Source organism: Pezoporus flaviventris, unplaced genomic scaffold, assembly GCF_033815535.1.
Source record: "Pezoporus flaviventris isolate CSIRO_AGI_PZ_B2104156 unplaced genomic scaffold, CSIRO_AGI_Pfla_v1 ptg000002l, whole genome shotgun sequence".
NCBI lineage: Eukaryota > Metazoa > Chordata > Aves > Psittaciformes > Psittacidae > Pezoporus > Pezoporus flaviventris.
Window position 1 is genome coordinate 10006054 of NW_026892550.1, and position 13996 is coordinate 10020049.

At 38.0% G+C, this 13996-nt stretch overlaps 1 protein-coding gene across 8 annotated transcripts in view; it reads left to right on the forward strand.

Moving 5' to 3' along the window:
* EVC2 (EvC ciliary complex subunit 2) overlaps positions 1 to 13996 on the forward strand; it is a 437493-nt gene that overhangs the window by 58799 nt on the left and 364698 nt on the right. For 5 of the 8 annotated variants that reach the window (XM_061468980.1, XM_061468990.1, XM_061469033.1 and 2 more), the window contains 3 exons: positions 3287 to 3514; positions 6141 to 6355; positions 7732 to 7819. In XM_061468980.1, coding sequence (XP_061324964.1) covers positions 3287 to 3514; positions 6141 to 6355; positions 7732 to 7819 — 531 coding nt within the window. Of the gene's footprint in view, positions 1 to 3286; positions 3515 to 6140; positions 6356 to 7731; positions 7820 to 12863; positions 13900 to 13996 lie in introns of those variants that run through there. The other 3 variants (XR_009746147.1, XR_009746150.1, XM_061469011.1) reach the window with 3 other exon arrangements.

Here is a 13996-nt window from a genome sequence, read left to right on the forward strand (position 1 = left end):
ATTTACCTTGGCTCTGAGGTATGGAATAGGCTTAGTTCTAGGTCTTAGTCTTACATCACTGGTTTATAAGAATATGTTGAAGTAACACTTTGGATTTTTAAAATCATAGAATTATAGAATAGTTAGGGTTGGAAAGGACCTTAAGATCATCAAGTTCCAACCCCCCTGCCACCCCGGCACCTCACAGTAGACCATAAACCAGAACTAACTGAGTTAGAGTGGGCTTGGCAGTCTTGTGCAATCTATATCAAAGTCATGACCTGTAGGATGTTCTGCAGAAGTTTCTATCTTTGATTTCCTGTCAGTACTGCCAGAGTACAGCCTACACCTTTGAATGCCTCTCAACTACTGAAGTGGAAGTTTAAATGAGATACTAAAGTTACTTGCTCTTTGCTAAAAAACAAGTTTTGTTTTTAGGAAAACAAAAGGCCCAAAATTCTCTTTAATAGGTTTCTTGCCTACCTGCACAGAATGTAGAAGATATGTATAAAAATATAGTCATCATAATCATTTATTATTGACTTTTTTCCTACTGATAAGTGAAACATAGAAACAAGCAATAGGTATTTCTGGGTTCTTTTTGAGCAAGTGCTGGAAGGCATCTCGGCTCTTTTCCCATGAACTCCCATTTTTGGCCATCTCTTCTGCTCTTCAGTCACTGCCCAGCATGTTCAAAAATAACAGCTTAGTGTTCAGGATTTTAGTTAGTGTATTTCCAATACAATCCCGGGGTTGAATTCTCCTCTTAACTCAAAAATCACAGGTGTTTATTTGTAACACGTATGCTTACTTATTATTCAGTGTCACACACCTGCATTATTCAAGATCAATTTGTTAGATCAACAGTAATGTTGAAAGGCAGTGACTGTCTTTTATGATGGAGGTTTGTTAAAAATATCAAGAAAATGAATCTTGCCTCCAGTTTGTGTCTGTACAATGATTTCTTACTCTTGTCTTGTAATTGGTTTAATTCACATTAGGGGGAAATATTTCCTGAAGGTTACCTTTCATCCATTGCATTCAAGGACATTCCAGGTGATATAATGGAGACTTTGGGGAATATTACATGGGCATGAGACTATCACAAGTATATTTGGTTCCAAATCACATTTTAAATTTCGCTCTATCTACTGGATAATAGAATTGGTATGATACGTAATAGCATTTAGCAGATCTCTTACCAAAATTTCCAGAGAAAAATCATGCACATTATGTTACATATTTATCATCTTATTGGTCTAAAAACTTGGTGGAAGTCTCCTTAAATGCTCCTTTAAGGCTCATTGTTAATGGAGTCAATAATGTGTAATTCTGATTAGCATGAACAGAAAGCTAATAAGGTTTTAATGTTTTGAGTACCTACTGTCTCTATTTGTGCAGAGATACTCTGAGAGGCAAAATCAGGTCTTGTGCCAATGGGAAGAAGATACAATATATAAAGACTCTGGTTGACCTGTTACAGTGTTGTAGTTCATGCTTGCAGGTCTTTATTGTTCTTATTTTATTGACTTGCAAAACCATAGACAGGTGGATTCTGTGTATAAAGGTATACCACAGGATGCCTGCCATGCTAAGGTATTAACTGTGTAGGTATCTCAATTAAATACAGATGTTTTGTGTTCAAAGAGCAGACCTCTGCCTGTTCTTTAAGACAGGGCTGAAACTTCATGAGATAAATACTTTTCCATAGAATGCAAATGTGAATGTCTGTGCTCAGATGCCACAGTGATAGTAAACTTGTTGCTTGAGCACTGCTGTTAAAATACATAATACTGTAAAATGCTAATTTCTGAGAATTCTATTTTTTTTTGTATGCTGTGAAACCTATCAGATTAGATTTATCAAGACCAAAAGATAATTTAGAGGTAGTGAGGAAAAACCCTGCCCTCTGATACCCAGCAGTGTATAGATGGCTGTTTCTTTGCTTAACTTTATTCTAAGTCCACTGTGAAAAGCTGTAGTTGATACCAACACCAAATAATGGAGTTGGAGCTCTCTTAGAATCATAAAATGGTTTGTGTTGGAAGAAACTTCAAAGTTCATTCAGTTCCAACCCACCGCCATGGTCAGGGACACTCTACACTAGACCAGGTTGCTTAAAGGACCATCCGACTTGGCCTTGAACACTTCCAGCTATGGGGCAGCCACAGCTTCTCTAGGCAACTTGTGCCAGTGGTTGGATGTGCTTTCTCTCTCTGTGTCTTCTCTGTCTCACAGTCCCAACTTTTGGAGCCATGTTGATAATAAAGGGAGAGAGAATGAAATTAAACTGATAATTATTTCCCGACTTTGAGGATTTATCTACCCAAGTGTTAGATATGCAGCAGTGCCTAACTTAGACATCCATACCTATATGACACTGGAAACACATTTTGTAGGATACAAAACATACAGATAAGTACCTTTTCCTTGGCTTTGACTTAAAATGTCAAGCTTAAATGGAAGCATGTAAAAGAGGGTAATTGCAGTTGGGTGCAGTCCACCCTGTGCTGCAGAAAAATGGTTACAGTGGCAATATCGCTGACTATGAATATCAGTGCTATAGCGTCGAAAGCTCATCAATCACATTGCATTTGAGCGTGTGCTTGCACATGCTGTATTTGCCTTTCACCCTTGGATAGTTTCCGTGGATGTCCCATCAAATGTGTGGCAGCGACATAGATACTGAGTTAAATCATGTTGATTTAATCCTGTTTGATGTCCATTCAATCCAGTTTTAATCTTGTTTGAAATCCATTACTTTTGATTTACAGTTTAACTTTGTTTTACATAAGATTTTTGGTTATTTGTTTAAAGAATAGTAGGTTGAATTTCATTGGTCAGTATTTATTACCAGTTTGCTAGTAATTACAGTCTTTCTAGAAAGTTTGTATTTTTGCTAAAACAGGGATGTATTTTATCTTCCCATTTAACCAACCACATAGGTAAGCATAGGTTTATTTGTATTTTTAATTTTTACTTATATTAAAAATTATATAGACCCTCTATTTTAGGTTTGTATTTAATATTAAAGTTGTGACTACCCTAAAACAAAGCCTGATCTCTTTGAAATGTCTGACCATACTGTAGTATTTTTTTGATCACTTAAACACGGTAAAATCTTGGGATTTAATGTCAAAAGCACTTTTTAAAGCAATGTATTATATTGTAAGATAACAGAATTGATTTCTTCAATGCTTTAACCTGCTTGTTAATTACAGAGTAATAAAACCATGGGCATGCATGATGAGGTTTTCATGAGGTTTTCTGTTAACCTTTTTATCTTTTGTGGTTTGGTATTTTTTAGGTTAAGCACGAGTTGCTGCTTGAGAAAGAGTGTCAGCTGCGCGACCTGGAAAATAAACTTGGAGAGTATATTGCTGCTTTAGCTTTTCAGAAGACTGTTAAAAAATCCAAAATGTTGGAGCTGTATACTGCTATCATAAGTGTGCAAGCTTTGCTCTTCGAACAACTGAGCACGTCAAAAGCCCTGTCAAAACTGGAATGTATTCAGATTTTAGAAGCACACAACCCTGTAAGTAATGAAGTCGTGAAAAGGAAAAATTCCTCTTAGGAGACAGCAACTATCACAGTAGCTTAGTTGACTTGATTTAGCTGTGCTGATTTGTAGCTCCTGGTTGTCCAGTATTTAATTTCTGTGATTATGTGCTTTAATGCACTCAGTTAAAGGAATAAAGCGAAAAACAGTAGTAGAGCCAGGAATGACTGTGCATCATTATGATTTATTTTTATTGTAATGGCATCCAGAGATTTACAGTGTATTTTGATGGCTAATTATTATTAGTGACTTATCGATTGCAAGGAAGATAACTGGGAAGTGATTGTGAGTCATGACTGGGATAGTGTGTAAATTGTCATGACTTTGTTACAAAGTTGACCATGTTATATTGCTATCCTTATGGTAAAATCCATAACCACATGATATGCTTAAGTCATTGAGCTTTTAAAGATTATATATACAGCCTCCTACCTGTCTCTGTCTCCCTCCAAGCGCATTTACACCATTTAAATAGCAGAAACTTTGGAAAGGCCGCCTCCCTTCATCGTATTTATTATATACTTGGTGTGTGCCAGTTTTCTGAACCTTTTTTAATAATTCAGTGCTTTGTATTCAAAAGGATTTTTTTTTTTTTTTTACATCTGCTGTTTGCAGTCATCCAAGTGAGGCTTGCGAGAGCACTGGAGTCGAACCGACAAAATGGGTTTTTAAGAGCAAAACCTCTTTGCTAGAGGGCATCATTAGATAGCTATTGCTGTGAAAACTCCTGGTTAAATTTTAATGCTTTCATCTCTACAGCGTTTCTCTTTGCATGGCAGCTAGAATGCTTATATGATTCCAGCTTTGCTTAAATTTGTAGAAAATCTGTAGAAAATAGTGAAATTCTATGTAGACAGAGTATTATAAAAATAATTTAATCTGAAGTTACTGCCTTTTATGCAGTAAGGCAGCTCTTGGAAGAGGTTGCTTTTAGGTTGTCTGTCCTTGAACAGATGAAGAAAAAGAATTGAAGGAGGGATGGAAGAGAGACCTGGAGTAGCTAACGCTGGATTTTTTTATCCAGTGTGCATGAACTGATTTAAGACCTATTTTGGAGAAAAAAATATTTTAGGCATTGTTTCAAGAACCTGTTAGGCTTGGATTGCAGGGGCTGTTTCCTGGTGATGAAACCTCTTTCTCTTGCTGTGGTTTTGTCTAACTCCTTTGTCCAACTATCTGGCAAATTTTAACACCTGTTGCTTTAAAACAAATACATCAGATTACAGAGGATGCCCTAATGCTGACAACATCAGTGATTGTTTTGCCAATCAGTGAAGCAAACGTGGCTGTGAGTTTGCTTCATCCCCTTAGAGATAACAAGTTACACAGTTTCACAGTTTCACAGTATTCTAGAGATTGGAAGGGACCTCAAAAGATCATCTAGTCCAATCCCCCTGCAGGAGCACCTAGATAATGTTACACAGGAATGTGTCCAGGCGGGTTTTGAATGTCTCCAGGGAAGGAGACTCCACAACCTCCCTGGGCAGCCTGCTCCAGTGTTCCGTCACCCTCACTGAGAAGTTTTTTCTCAAGTTTAAGTGGAACCTCTTGTGTTCCAGTTTGTACCCATTACCCCCTGTCCTATCATTGTTTGCCACTGAGTAGAGCCTGGCTCCATCCTCGTGACACTCCCCCTTTATATATTTATATGCACTAATAAGGTCACCCCTCAGTCTCCTCTTCTCTAAACTATAGAGACCCAGCTCCCTCAGTCTTTCCTCATAAGGGAGATGCTCCACTCCCTTAATCATCTTAGTTAATAACCAATTTTGGTGTTGGATCTAAGCACTAATGTCAAATCTTGCTGACCAGGAAGCAGACACTTACTTAAAGATGCTGTGCTCCAGTGAATCTGTAGTCTGAATAGAGCTGATGGGATGGAGGAATAGATCAAAATTCAGCATTTTCTCCAGATACAAGTTGAGAAATAGGGCACTGAGATACTAAGGAACTTAAAAGGTTCAGGTCAGACAATGACATTGGAAAAGTGGACTATGGAACTTCCCTTCTGATGTCTAGTTTGACTCTGACCAAAGAAAGATCTTCGTCATGAGGGATAAAGTCCACTTATTAAGACTTTGGTGTTTAACCCAAAGAGCATAGTATTTTAACCCTAATTTTACCACACTAAATGTGAATTATTGTTTTTTCACATAAAACTCATTGGTATTAGGTGTTTATTCAGTAGAACTAAATCTGCTTAAGATTTAACTCAGTCTGAGTTTCTCAAGCTCTTTTCAGAGGCTTTATAGAGCTTATAGATGAATCCTAATGGTGCCATTCTTTTGTTTGAATCTGAGCCATGCTGATAGTGTACTTTGTAGATGTCCTCTACAGTGGAAGGTTTCAGAGGGCACTGACATTTAACACAGTGAAAATTGACTCGTATCTTTTGGCATTGTTCTGATATTCCTGGTCTGCAAGTCATGTTTGGCGAAGCCATGCAATGAATTTGAAAGTGTAATGACTGCAAGTGGCTGGGTAGAATGAGAAATGAATAATATCAGAAATTTTGATACCATCTTTTTTCTCGTCTCCAAATGAAATTCGCTCTTCCAAGTTAAATTATGACTTTTTATCATTACGTCTTTTCACCCTGTAGGAGATTGAAGAACTTGACAGGAAGCTGGAGTATGAGATGTTGCATAAGGAGTTAGCTCAGCAGCAGCACCATCTAATGAGCAGACAGAGGTGGAGTCTGGATGGCTTGGGACTTTCAAGTGAAGCTGTAGAAACAAATGCAGACAGACAGGTGACAGTTCTGCTAAGACAGGCTATGAATAAATGTGGGCAATTTATAAATCTGCATCAGCAAAGGTAAGTCCTTTGGTCTCAGGTTCTATAAGCAGTCCTTATAAACCATAAGATAATTACAAACAGCATGCTAAATATTCTGCTGTTGGGGAGGAACTATGCATGTGTTTGAACAGTGCCTTTTTGTGATGTAGCCCAGAGCATAACTGAGGAATCTTGGGAATATTGAAATAAGAAACGTGAAATGATAATAACCTAGTTGTGTATAGATTATGCTGTGTTGCATGGCAATCACCATTTCTTGATGGCGATAGTGGAAAAATAATAATACTCCTTAGCAGCAAGGAGGAGAAGAATTTCAGTCCTGTTCCTTTGACTCCAAAGAAGATAGGTAGCAACCTGATCTGCAGGGCTCAGGGGAACTAACTGAGATAATTTAAATTAAATTTCCATCTCAACTGTCACACTGTAGACTGAATTCCCTGTCACACAGTCATTTTTGATAGGATATATAAACTCTTCCTTAGAGACAGGCTCAGTTTTCACTTTTCCCTGGCCCATTTTTATGTAAAGGTATCAGTGACCAAAAAAAAAATATATAGAGATATCTGTCTGGTCATGAAGGTTGCCTAACAAAAATGGGTGGTAATGTGCAAAATTGCAAAGTATTGTATTACCTTCAATAGGGTTACAGGAGTTAGGTATTACATTTCTATGTGTATTGTACAGTATTAAAAGCCTACCACATTTCAAGATACATGTATGATCCTGAGAGGATGTTTTCCATTACAAAGAGGAATTTCTGTGAAACAATTGATATATTTAAAATGGCTTTGAGAGGCTTTGAGCAGAGTTACAGCACTCTTAAGGCTGTTTCAATTCTGAACATGCTGGAGCTCTACTCAATGTAGTTACTGATTTGTGGATGCTACTGTAGAGATCGCTCAGTGATGCCTTCAAAGAAACAGCAACTAGCCTTTACTGTTTACCTGAAAACTTAATGGAAGAAACAAATTTTGTACTTTTACCAAGTGACACGAGGATGGCTTCATGGTTCGGTCCAGAAACTAAAAAAAACCACCACTAGTGAGGGAATTAGCTCTTTACTATTATATTCCAGCAATAAAGATCCACAACTTGCCATAAACTGTGGTGATGAAATTTAAAGAGGATGGGGACAGGTTGAATCGTGTCACATTGGAGCAACTCTGGATATGAATTGCATGCAAGAGCATAGCCTTAGATTCTGCTGTCATGTTTGTTTGGTGGTTCAGGGAAGAAGGGAAAAGAATTTGGCTTATTTTAGAAGTTACGCTGTTCACCCAGCTTTGCTGACAGGAAGTCACGCTTCCTGAATGGATGACTTTCAGATATTGTTTTCTGTAATACAGTTGTTGCGCCTGGGAAGACTTCAATATTAATTCTGTCTTTCACTTCAGCTTGAGAGATGAGCAATGGAATTGCGTGGTGCTTGAAGATCTCCTGGAAAATATAGAAATGGATGCATTATTGGCACTTTATAGTCAGGTAAGCATGAAATTGAGCAAAGCTGCCAAGTTTAAATTAAGGCTGTATCTGAAAATAAGCTTTTCTTCTTTTTTGGGAAGTGTTATAAGTGTATTTGGAGTGACTATCTGCTAATAGTGGCTCCCAGTTCTGCTGTTAGCTGTCTATATTATCATTTATTTAATTCTGACCTGCTTTCGGCCTTTTGAATTTTACTGAGTTATTCGCTTAAAAATCCTTTCAGGGTGTTCTCCTGTTGCATTTCATTCTGTAGAGAACTAAATTGCCCAAGTTTCTGGTTTACAGGTAGATTTACAGTCTGATTTTCATGTAACAGGACAAGGTTTTAATCAGGAATGGTTGCATTGATTGTGTTACAAAACTAGAAGATAGACAGACTGCTAGTTAAGTTTTCTAGTATCATTACTCATAGCGTTTTTTAGAAGAGTGTCACCTCTTCAGGTATTGGCTGCCTGTCAGTCTCACAAAAGGCGTTAAAAATGAATCACTGCTGTCCTCAAGTGCTATCTGCAGGCCTTGGTTGAGATAGTAACTGGTGTTAGAAAAGTGACTCAGCATTGGAGCTTTTTGCATACAAACATCTTTCCTCTCAGGAGCAAGTGTGGTTGCAGTCACATGAATCATAAATTCAGAGCTTCAGAAGTCAGCAAGCAAAGGGAAGAATCATTTAGACTAAGGGTCTTTCAGCTTTTCCTGTGCCTTAGCTTGTTTCTGCTCAGTTTTGTGAACTCTGTTGTCTCCCGAGTTAGATGTCTATTTTAAGTCAGCTGCTCTCATGAAGAATTGGAGTGAGACTCTTGTATACTTTTTCTATGTTAGGATATTCACCCGGAAGGTAGCACATGTTTTCAGACCCGTACTCTGATTTAGGTAAGGAATTTGCATCACAGCCTCTTAAAGTTCACTGGAGGGTGGTAATCCCTTCAGTCTCTGCCTCTCATGGGGACACTCAGGCTCCATTCAGAGTCAAGTCCTTTTGCGAGTCCTTCCTTACCTCTGAATATCTGGCAGCCTTATGGCTAAAGCTCTGTCCTGGAATAGAAGAACTCAGAGTGGGAATTCAGACTTTGTCTTAACACTTTCCAGAGCATCCTATCCTGTGGGCATAATAATAGAAACATCAAAAACACATTCTGGTGTGTCTTGCAGTGTTACAGTTGGAGGTGTTTGCTGAAGAGGTCATGACCAGCGTTACCAGCCTTCCAGTTTTAAATCCAAGCTATATATTGCTGTAGAGTTTGGGGGCAGGGGGTGTGTGTGTTTAGTATTATTAGTATTATTATTTTCCTCTTTGATTTCCCTCCACCTCCTGTTGCAACTGTTTTTTTTCAAACTGGCTTGCTATCCTGTCAGCCTTGACAGTTTTGGATATTTTAAGCAGATATGGCTCTCAGGAGCTACTGAATTCTGTTCCAGCCTTTAGTTCCTTCCCACTGTTTTCTGCCCCCAATGACCTACTGTGCATAAAGCTCCTAATATTTTATTGGGATTTCAGTGCATCCTACTGACACTGCAAAAAATTTCTGCTGCAGGCCTTTGATAAGGTGATATTTATCATAACCTTGATATGGTTATATGGTATTTATGATGTAAATATTCATATGATGGTGAGCTTTAATCTTTATTTCTTTATAAATTTAAACTTTATGTGTATTCATTTATGCTTCTTTAAAATAACTTGCATAAAATGATCACCCACAATTTTCATTATTCATTCAGTTTTGGAATGGTGATGTGGGCAGTGACAGCTATAACACTTTTTAGAGGCACTATGAAATTAGAGGCTTTATTTTGCCCATTTTTAGTTGCATTTGTCTAATACTTCAAGATTCAGAGCTTTTTTCTGGGAGAAAGATGATCTTTTGGCATGTTCAATGTTCCTTTTTTTTTTCTGTTTGAAACAGGGAGGCTTCTGTGAATATTTTGCTGAAACATACAGTGCTTCAGGTACATCCCAAATATGATAAATAGAAGTTAAGTCTTAGATAAAATAAATTCCATTCCACATCTGTGGAAAATAAGCGTTATAGCAGATAGAAAAATTGAAAATGCTTTGAAAGGTCCTTTGGCCTTTGCTGATCTTTCTCTGTACTAGTGTGGGTTAAATCAAAGGTCTTGGTTGGCCGTAGTCTTTTGAATTCTTCTTATACTGTTTGCTGGGATTTGGTTTTTTTTTCCCTAGTTCACTGTATATTTATCTGACAAAATATGCTGCATCCCTGGCCATTATAAAGGCTTTAACAGCCCAGACCAACTCCTCCAGATTAGCACTACTGAGACCATTATCATAGTTTAATTTCAATACTTTTAAATCTGCTGTTGCCTTGCAATCTTGGACTAATTGGAGAGACCATGTACAGTGTTTATTTAGCAATTTCATCAGCTGGCAAAACCAGTCAGCACTAAGTGGGAATTCTTAAAAGAGAGCATGAAGACTGCATTAATCTCATACTGTGGTTCTTATCTTGCCATACTCTTGGCATAGAAGCTTTGGAAGAAGATGCATGTAACAAGCCAGATGCTCAGCAGAAGAGTTCTTATCTTGCAAAGGATGTTGTGAAATGTTTTTCTGCTGATCTTGAGCTTGGTTGTCTCTGCTAGAGCCTCAGCATCTACCTCCCTCATAAAGGCATGAATTCAAGATTTGTGCCATGTTAAGATGAATGCTAACCTCCAGTCAATTGTGATCTCCCCAGCAGCCAGGACTGCTGATAACTGATTGGAAGTGGCTCAGGGAGCACTTCCACCAGTTCCTCAGTACCTTTGGATGGATCCCATCTAGCCCCATAGACATGTGTGTGTCTAAGTGGTGTACCAGATTGCTGACTATTTCCTCTTGGGTTACGGCAATTTAATTGTCTTCTGTGATGGTTGTTAAATTTCTTGGGCATAGATGCATTGTGAAAGAGCTGCTGAACAGCATGGCATGTATTCTGCAAATTGAGAGGTTGAAATCATTGCTTTGCAGACATAAACTGAAAACGTCATAATTTTCACAGTATCCACTCCTCTTACCACCCTAGCAGGTAAACAGTGACCTTTGATAATTATAAATCTTGGTATCTTGAAGACAGAGATTTAAAAACATCACTGTCACTTCACTGCAATTGAAAAACTGCACTCGCTGTTCAGTGTATACTTAGGGGACTGCTTTGTGTTTTGTTCATAAGGTTCCCTGAAGAAATAATTAATTTGTGTAAAAACACATTTGATATCATTATGTATACCATTGGGGTTTCTGTGTTTATTCACATAAAGTGTAGCCCAGAGATATTCTGGGACATAATTTATTGAAATTCCATAAAACACATACTTATTTACCCTGCAGATATACAAAACATCTGTTCTCTGCAAGTATAAGTCCAACTATAATTCCGAACCTCAATATTCTTAATTTAACTGTAAAGAAGTATGTGCTTAGAGAAGACTAATTTATTATGGCTTAGAGTGCAACATGTTCCTGCTTTTGGATATGCTTATCGTGTGTATGGTATGGGAATTGATTTTTAACTCTTCCCTCCTCTCTCATTTTCATATAAATTATGGAACACAGTACATTGGCAAGTATTAGGAAGCTATAGCCATTGTACCTCTATATCTTGCAATCATTTGTTTCTTTTAAGAGGACTTTCCTCTTTAGGCTAGTTTTCAGAACTGTGCATGCAGCCCTCTCTGGAAAACCAGGTAATTTTTGCTTTCCTACATTGCATGTTTCAGCTTATCCTTATCAAGGCAGATCTAGGTGAATAACAGATTTGCTTGAATGATAGTCTTCAGGATCATAAGCCTCTGTCTGAGAAGTTTCTTTTAAATAAGCTCATAATATAGTCCCAGGTACACCAGTTGCATTCTGGAGACAGCAGATGATGCAGGCAGAGTGCCATGTGGAAACAGCACAGTAAGCTTGAAACACAGCGCAGATCGAGTTCACTGATTCTGCCCTTAGTTGTTGAAATTCACATTGCTCAGTCCATATACTTAAAAGTAATTCTGCTGTGTGTAAACTACAATTCTTTCCTGGTTTTATTTTGACCATATAATATACCTGAAGAATCAAAGTCACCCCACACTGGAGCGCTTTTGGTCTGACTGGTTAACCGTTCCTGTATTTGCATGCACGTTCACTTCTTCCCGGTTCTGCAAGCCGCTCTGAATAGCTGTGAGCATCTGGAAATGCTGCTCACTGCTGGTGCCTGTTCACACATCTGCACTCTCTTGGCCATACATATGTTAGATGCCAGTGGGCCCCTGTGCCACTTCAGTACTGGTGACAGCATTGTGGCACCTGGCAGGATTACTTAATTGTGAATTCTGCTGTGTTAGAAAAGCATTAAGGATTCCCTTTCAGTTCCCAAATCATTGTTGATGTGGAAAGGTAAGGGTCAGAGTGGAGAAAACGTTCTAAAGAGGAAACTATTTCAGGGGAAAGCAGTACTGATGTCATCTGTGTATGAATTACTGACTTATAGGTCCTGAGACTATTCAGCCAAAAAGGGCAGAATATATCACAGAGATGTGTAATTTTTATTCTCACTTAATGTGTTTTTTGTAAGTTTCTGACAGAACAGTTTTAAAGACTAAAAGTACAACACAGTGTGTCTACAACTGTAGAATTTAAAATTAGGTGTCTGTATTAAGATTAAAGCTCTTATTTACATTCTTCTCCAGAGAAGAATCAGACCGTTTCCTGCCCTAAGCCAAAACAGACATCTCTTTTACCTCATTTTAGTTCCTGTTTAGGGTGAAGACATTGGATATTTTAGATACTGCATTAATTTCCTAATTTCTCCTCAAACTTAGGATTTTGTCTTGTTCATTTTAGTATCTCAGAGTTTCCATGGAAAACTTATAACAAGAACACTGTAAAACCCAGGAAGCTTTGGGGACATGGCTATTTTTTCTCCTTTCTGAGAGGAGTTCTCTGCTTGGAGAATAGTCATGGGTTTTTATTTTTTGGCCATCAAAATTTGGGTTAGGACTGCATTAGGAGTGATTGCTTTGTTTGTTTTTACGTGGATTTAGCAGAAAGATTTGTCCTTTACAGGACATCCTTTTGGTAAAATGCCTTCTTGCAAAAGAAAAGAGTGATTTAATAAAGGCATCTCATGGGTGTGTTTGCTACTCTGGAAATTGGTCATGCGAAGCAAGAGGCAGAGTTCAAATATTTACTGTGACACATTGAATCCATTGTGGACAAAGAAATTGACTGTCTTCAAGCATGGTGGGACCTTGTAGGTTTTTTATGTGACATGGGCTTTGTGGTCATCTCCTCATCAAGTTTATAGGAGAGTCTGCAGAGCAGAGGTGACTCGGCTGTCGTGAGTCATCTCGAACATTTGGCACATCTTACCTAACTTCACCTACCTGAGATGCATGGATGGTTTGAATAGACTACAACAGTTTTTTTTTCTGGCATCCTTTGAGGAATTTAACTTGTTTTATTTTGCTCAACTCTTTTCTTTCCATGTAGTTCTCAATACATTGGAGACTTTTCATATTTGTTACACAGACACGAGGTGTCTGCAGAAACAGCCCTGGAGACACAGTAGTTTTGAAAGCAGAGCAGAAAACAACAGGATTTTGGGGTTTGGAGGGGGAAATGGGGCTGGTTGATTGTCTAGGGAGCAACTACATTTGAACTTAGTCTATTTGAGCACTATGTTAATATGGTCTACTACTGACCTTTGGGCAAAAAAAGAGAGGACATTTGGAAAAAAAATAAACCCCAAACCAAAACAAAACCAGATTTTTCCTTCACCTCTTAACAAATGTTATTACAAGCTGCTCTCTGAGTTTATCACAGAATCTTGTGTTAAGAGAGGCTGCACAATGAAGTGCTCAGCCCTGGCAACATATAAATGTTGTCATTAGGTTTCAGAGGCTATTTTTTCTCCCTTAATTTTGCAGAGCCCGGAATGCTATATAGCTTCATTACTATCTTGAAAGCATTTCTTCATAATAGTACAAGCCATAAATTAACTAAACCTTACATGCTAGATTATGGTTGCATTGTGTTTTTTCAGACCGAAGGGCATCAAGTATATGCTCTAAGCACTTACACTAAGATCAGCTGTTTTTTAACACTGACATCAAAATATATATGGGTAGAAACAGTGGCCATGGGACTGTGACCGCTTGACACCAAAATTGTTGCCACTAACATTTTCAGTAATATTT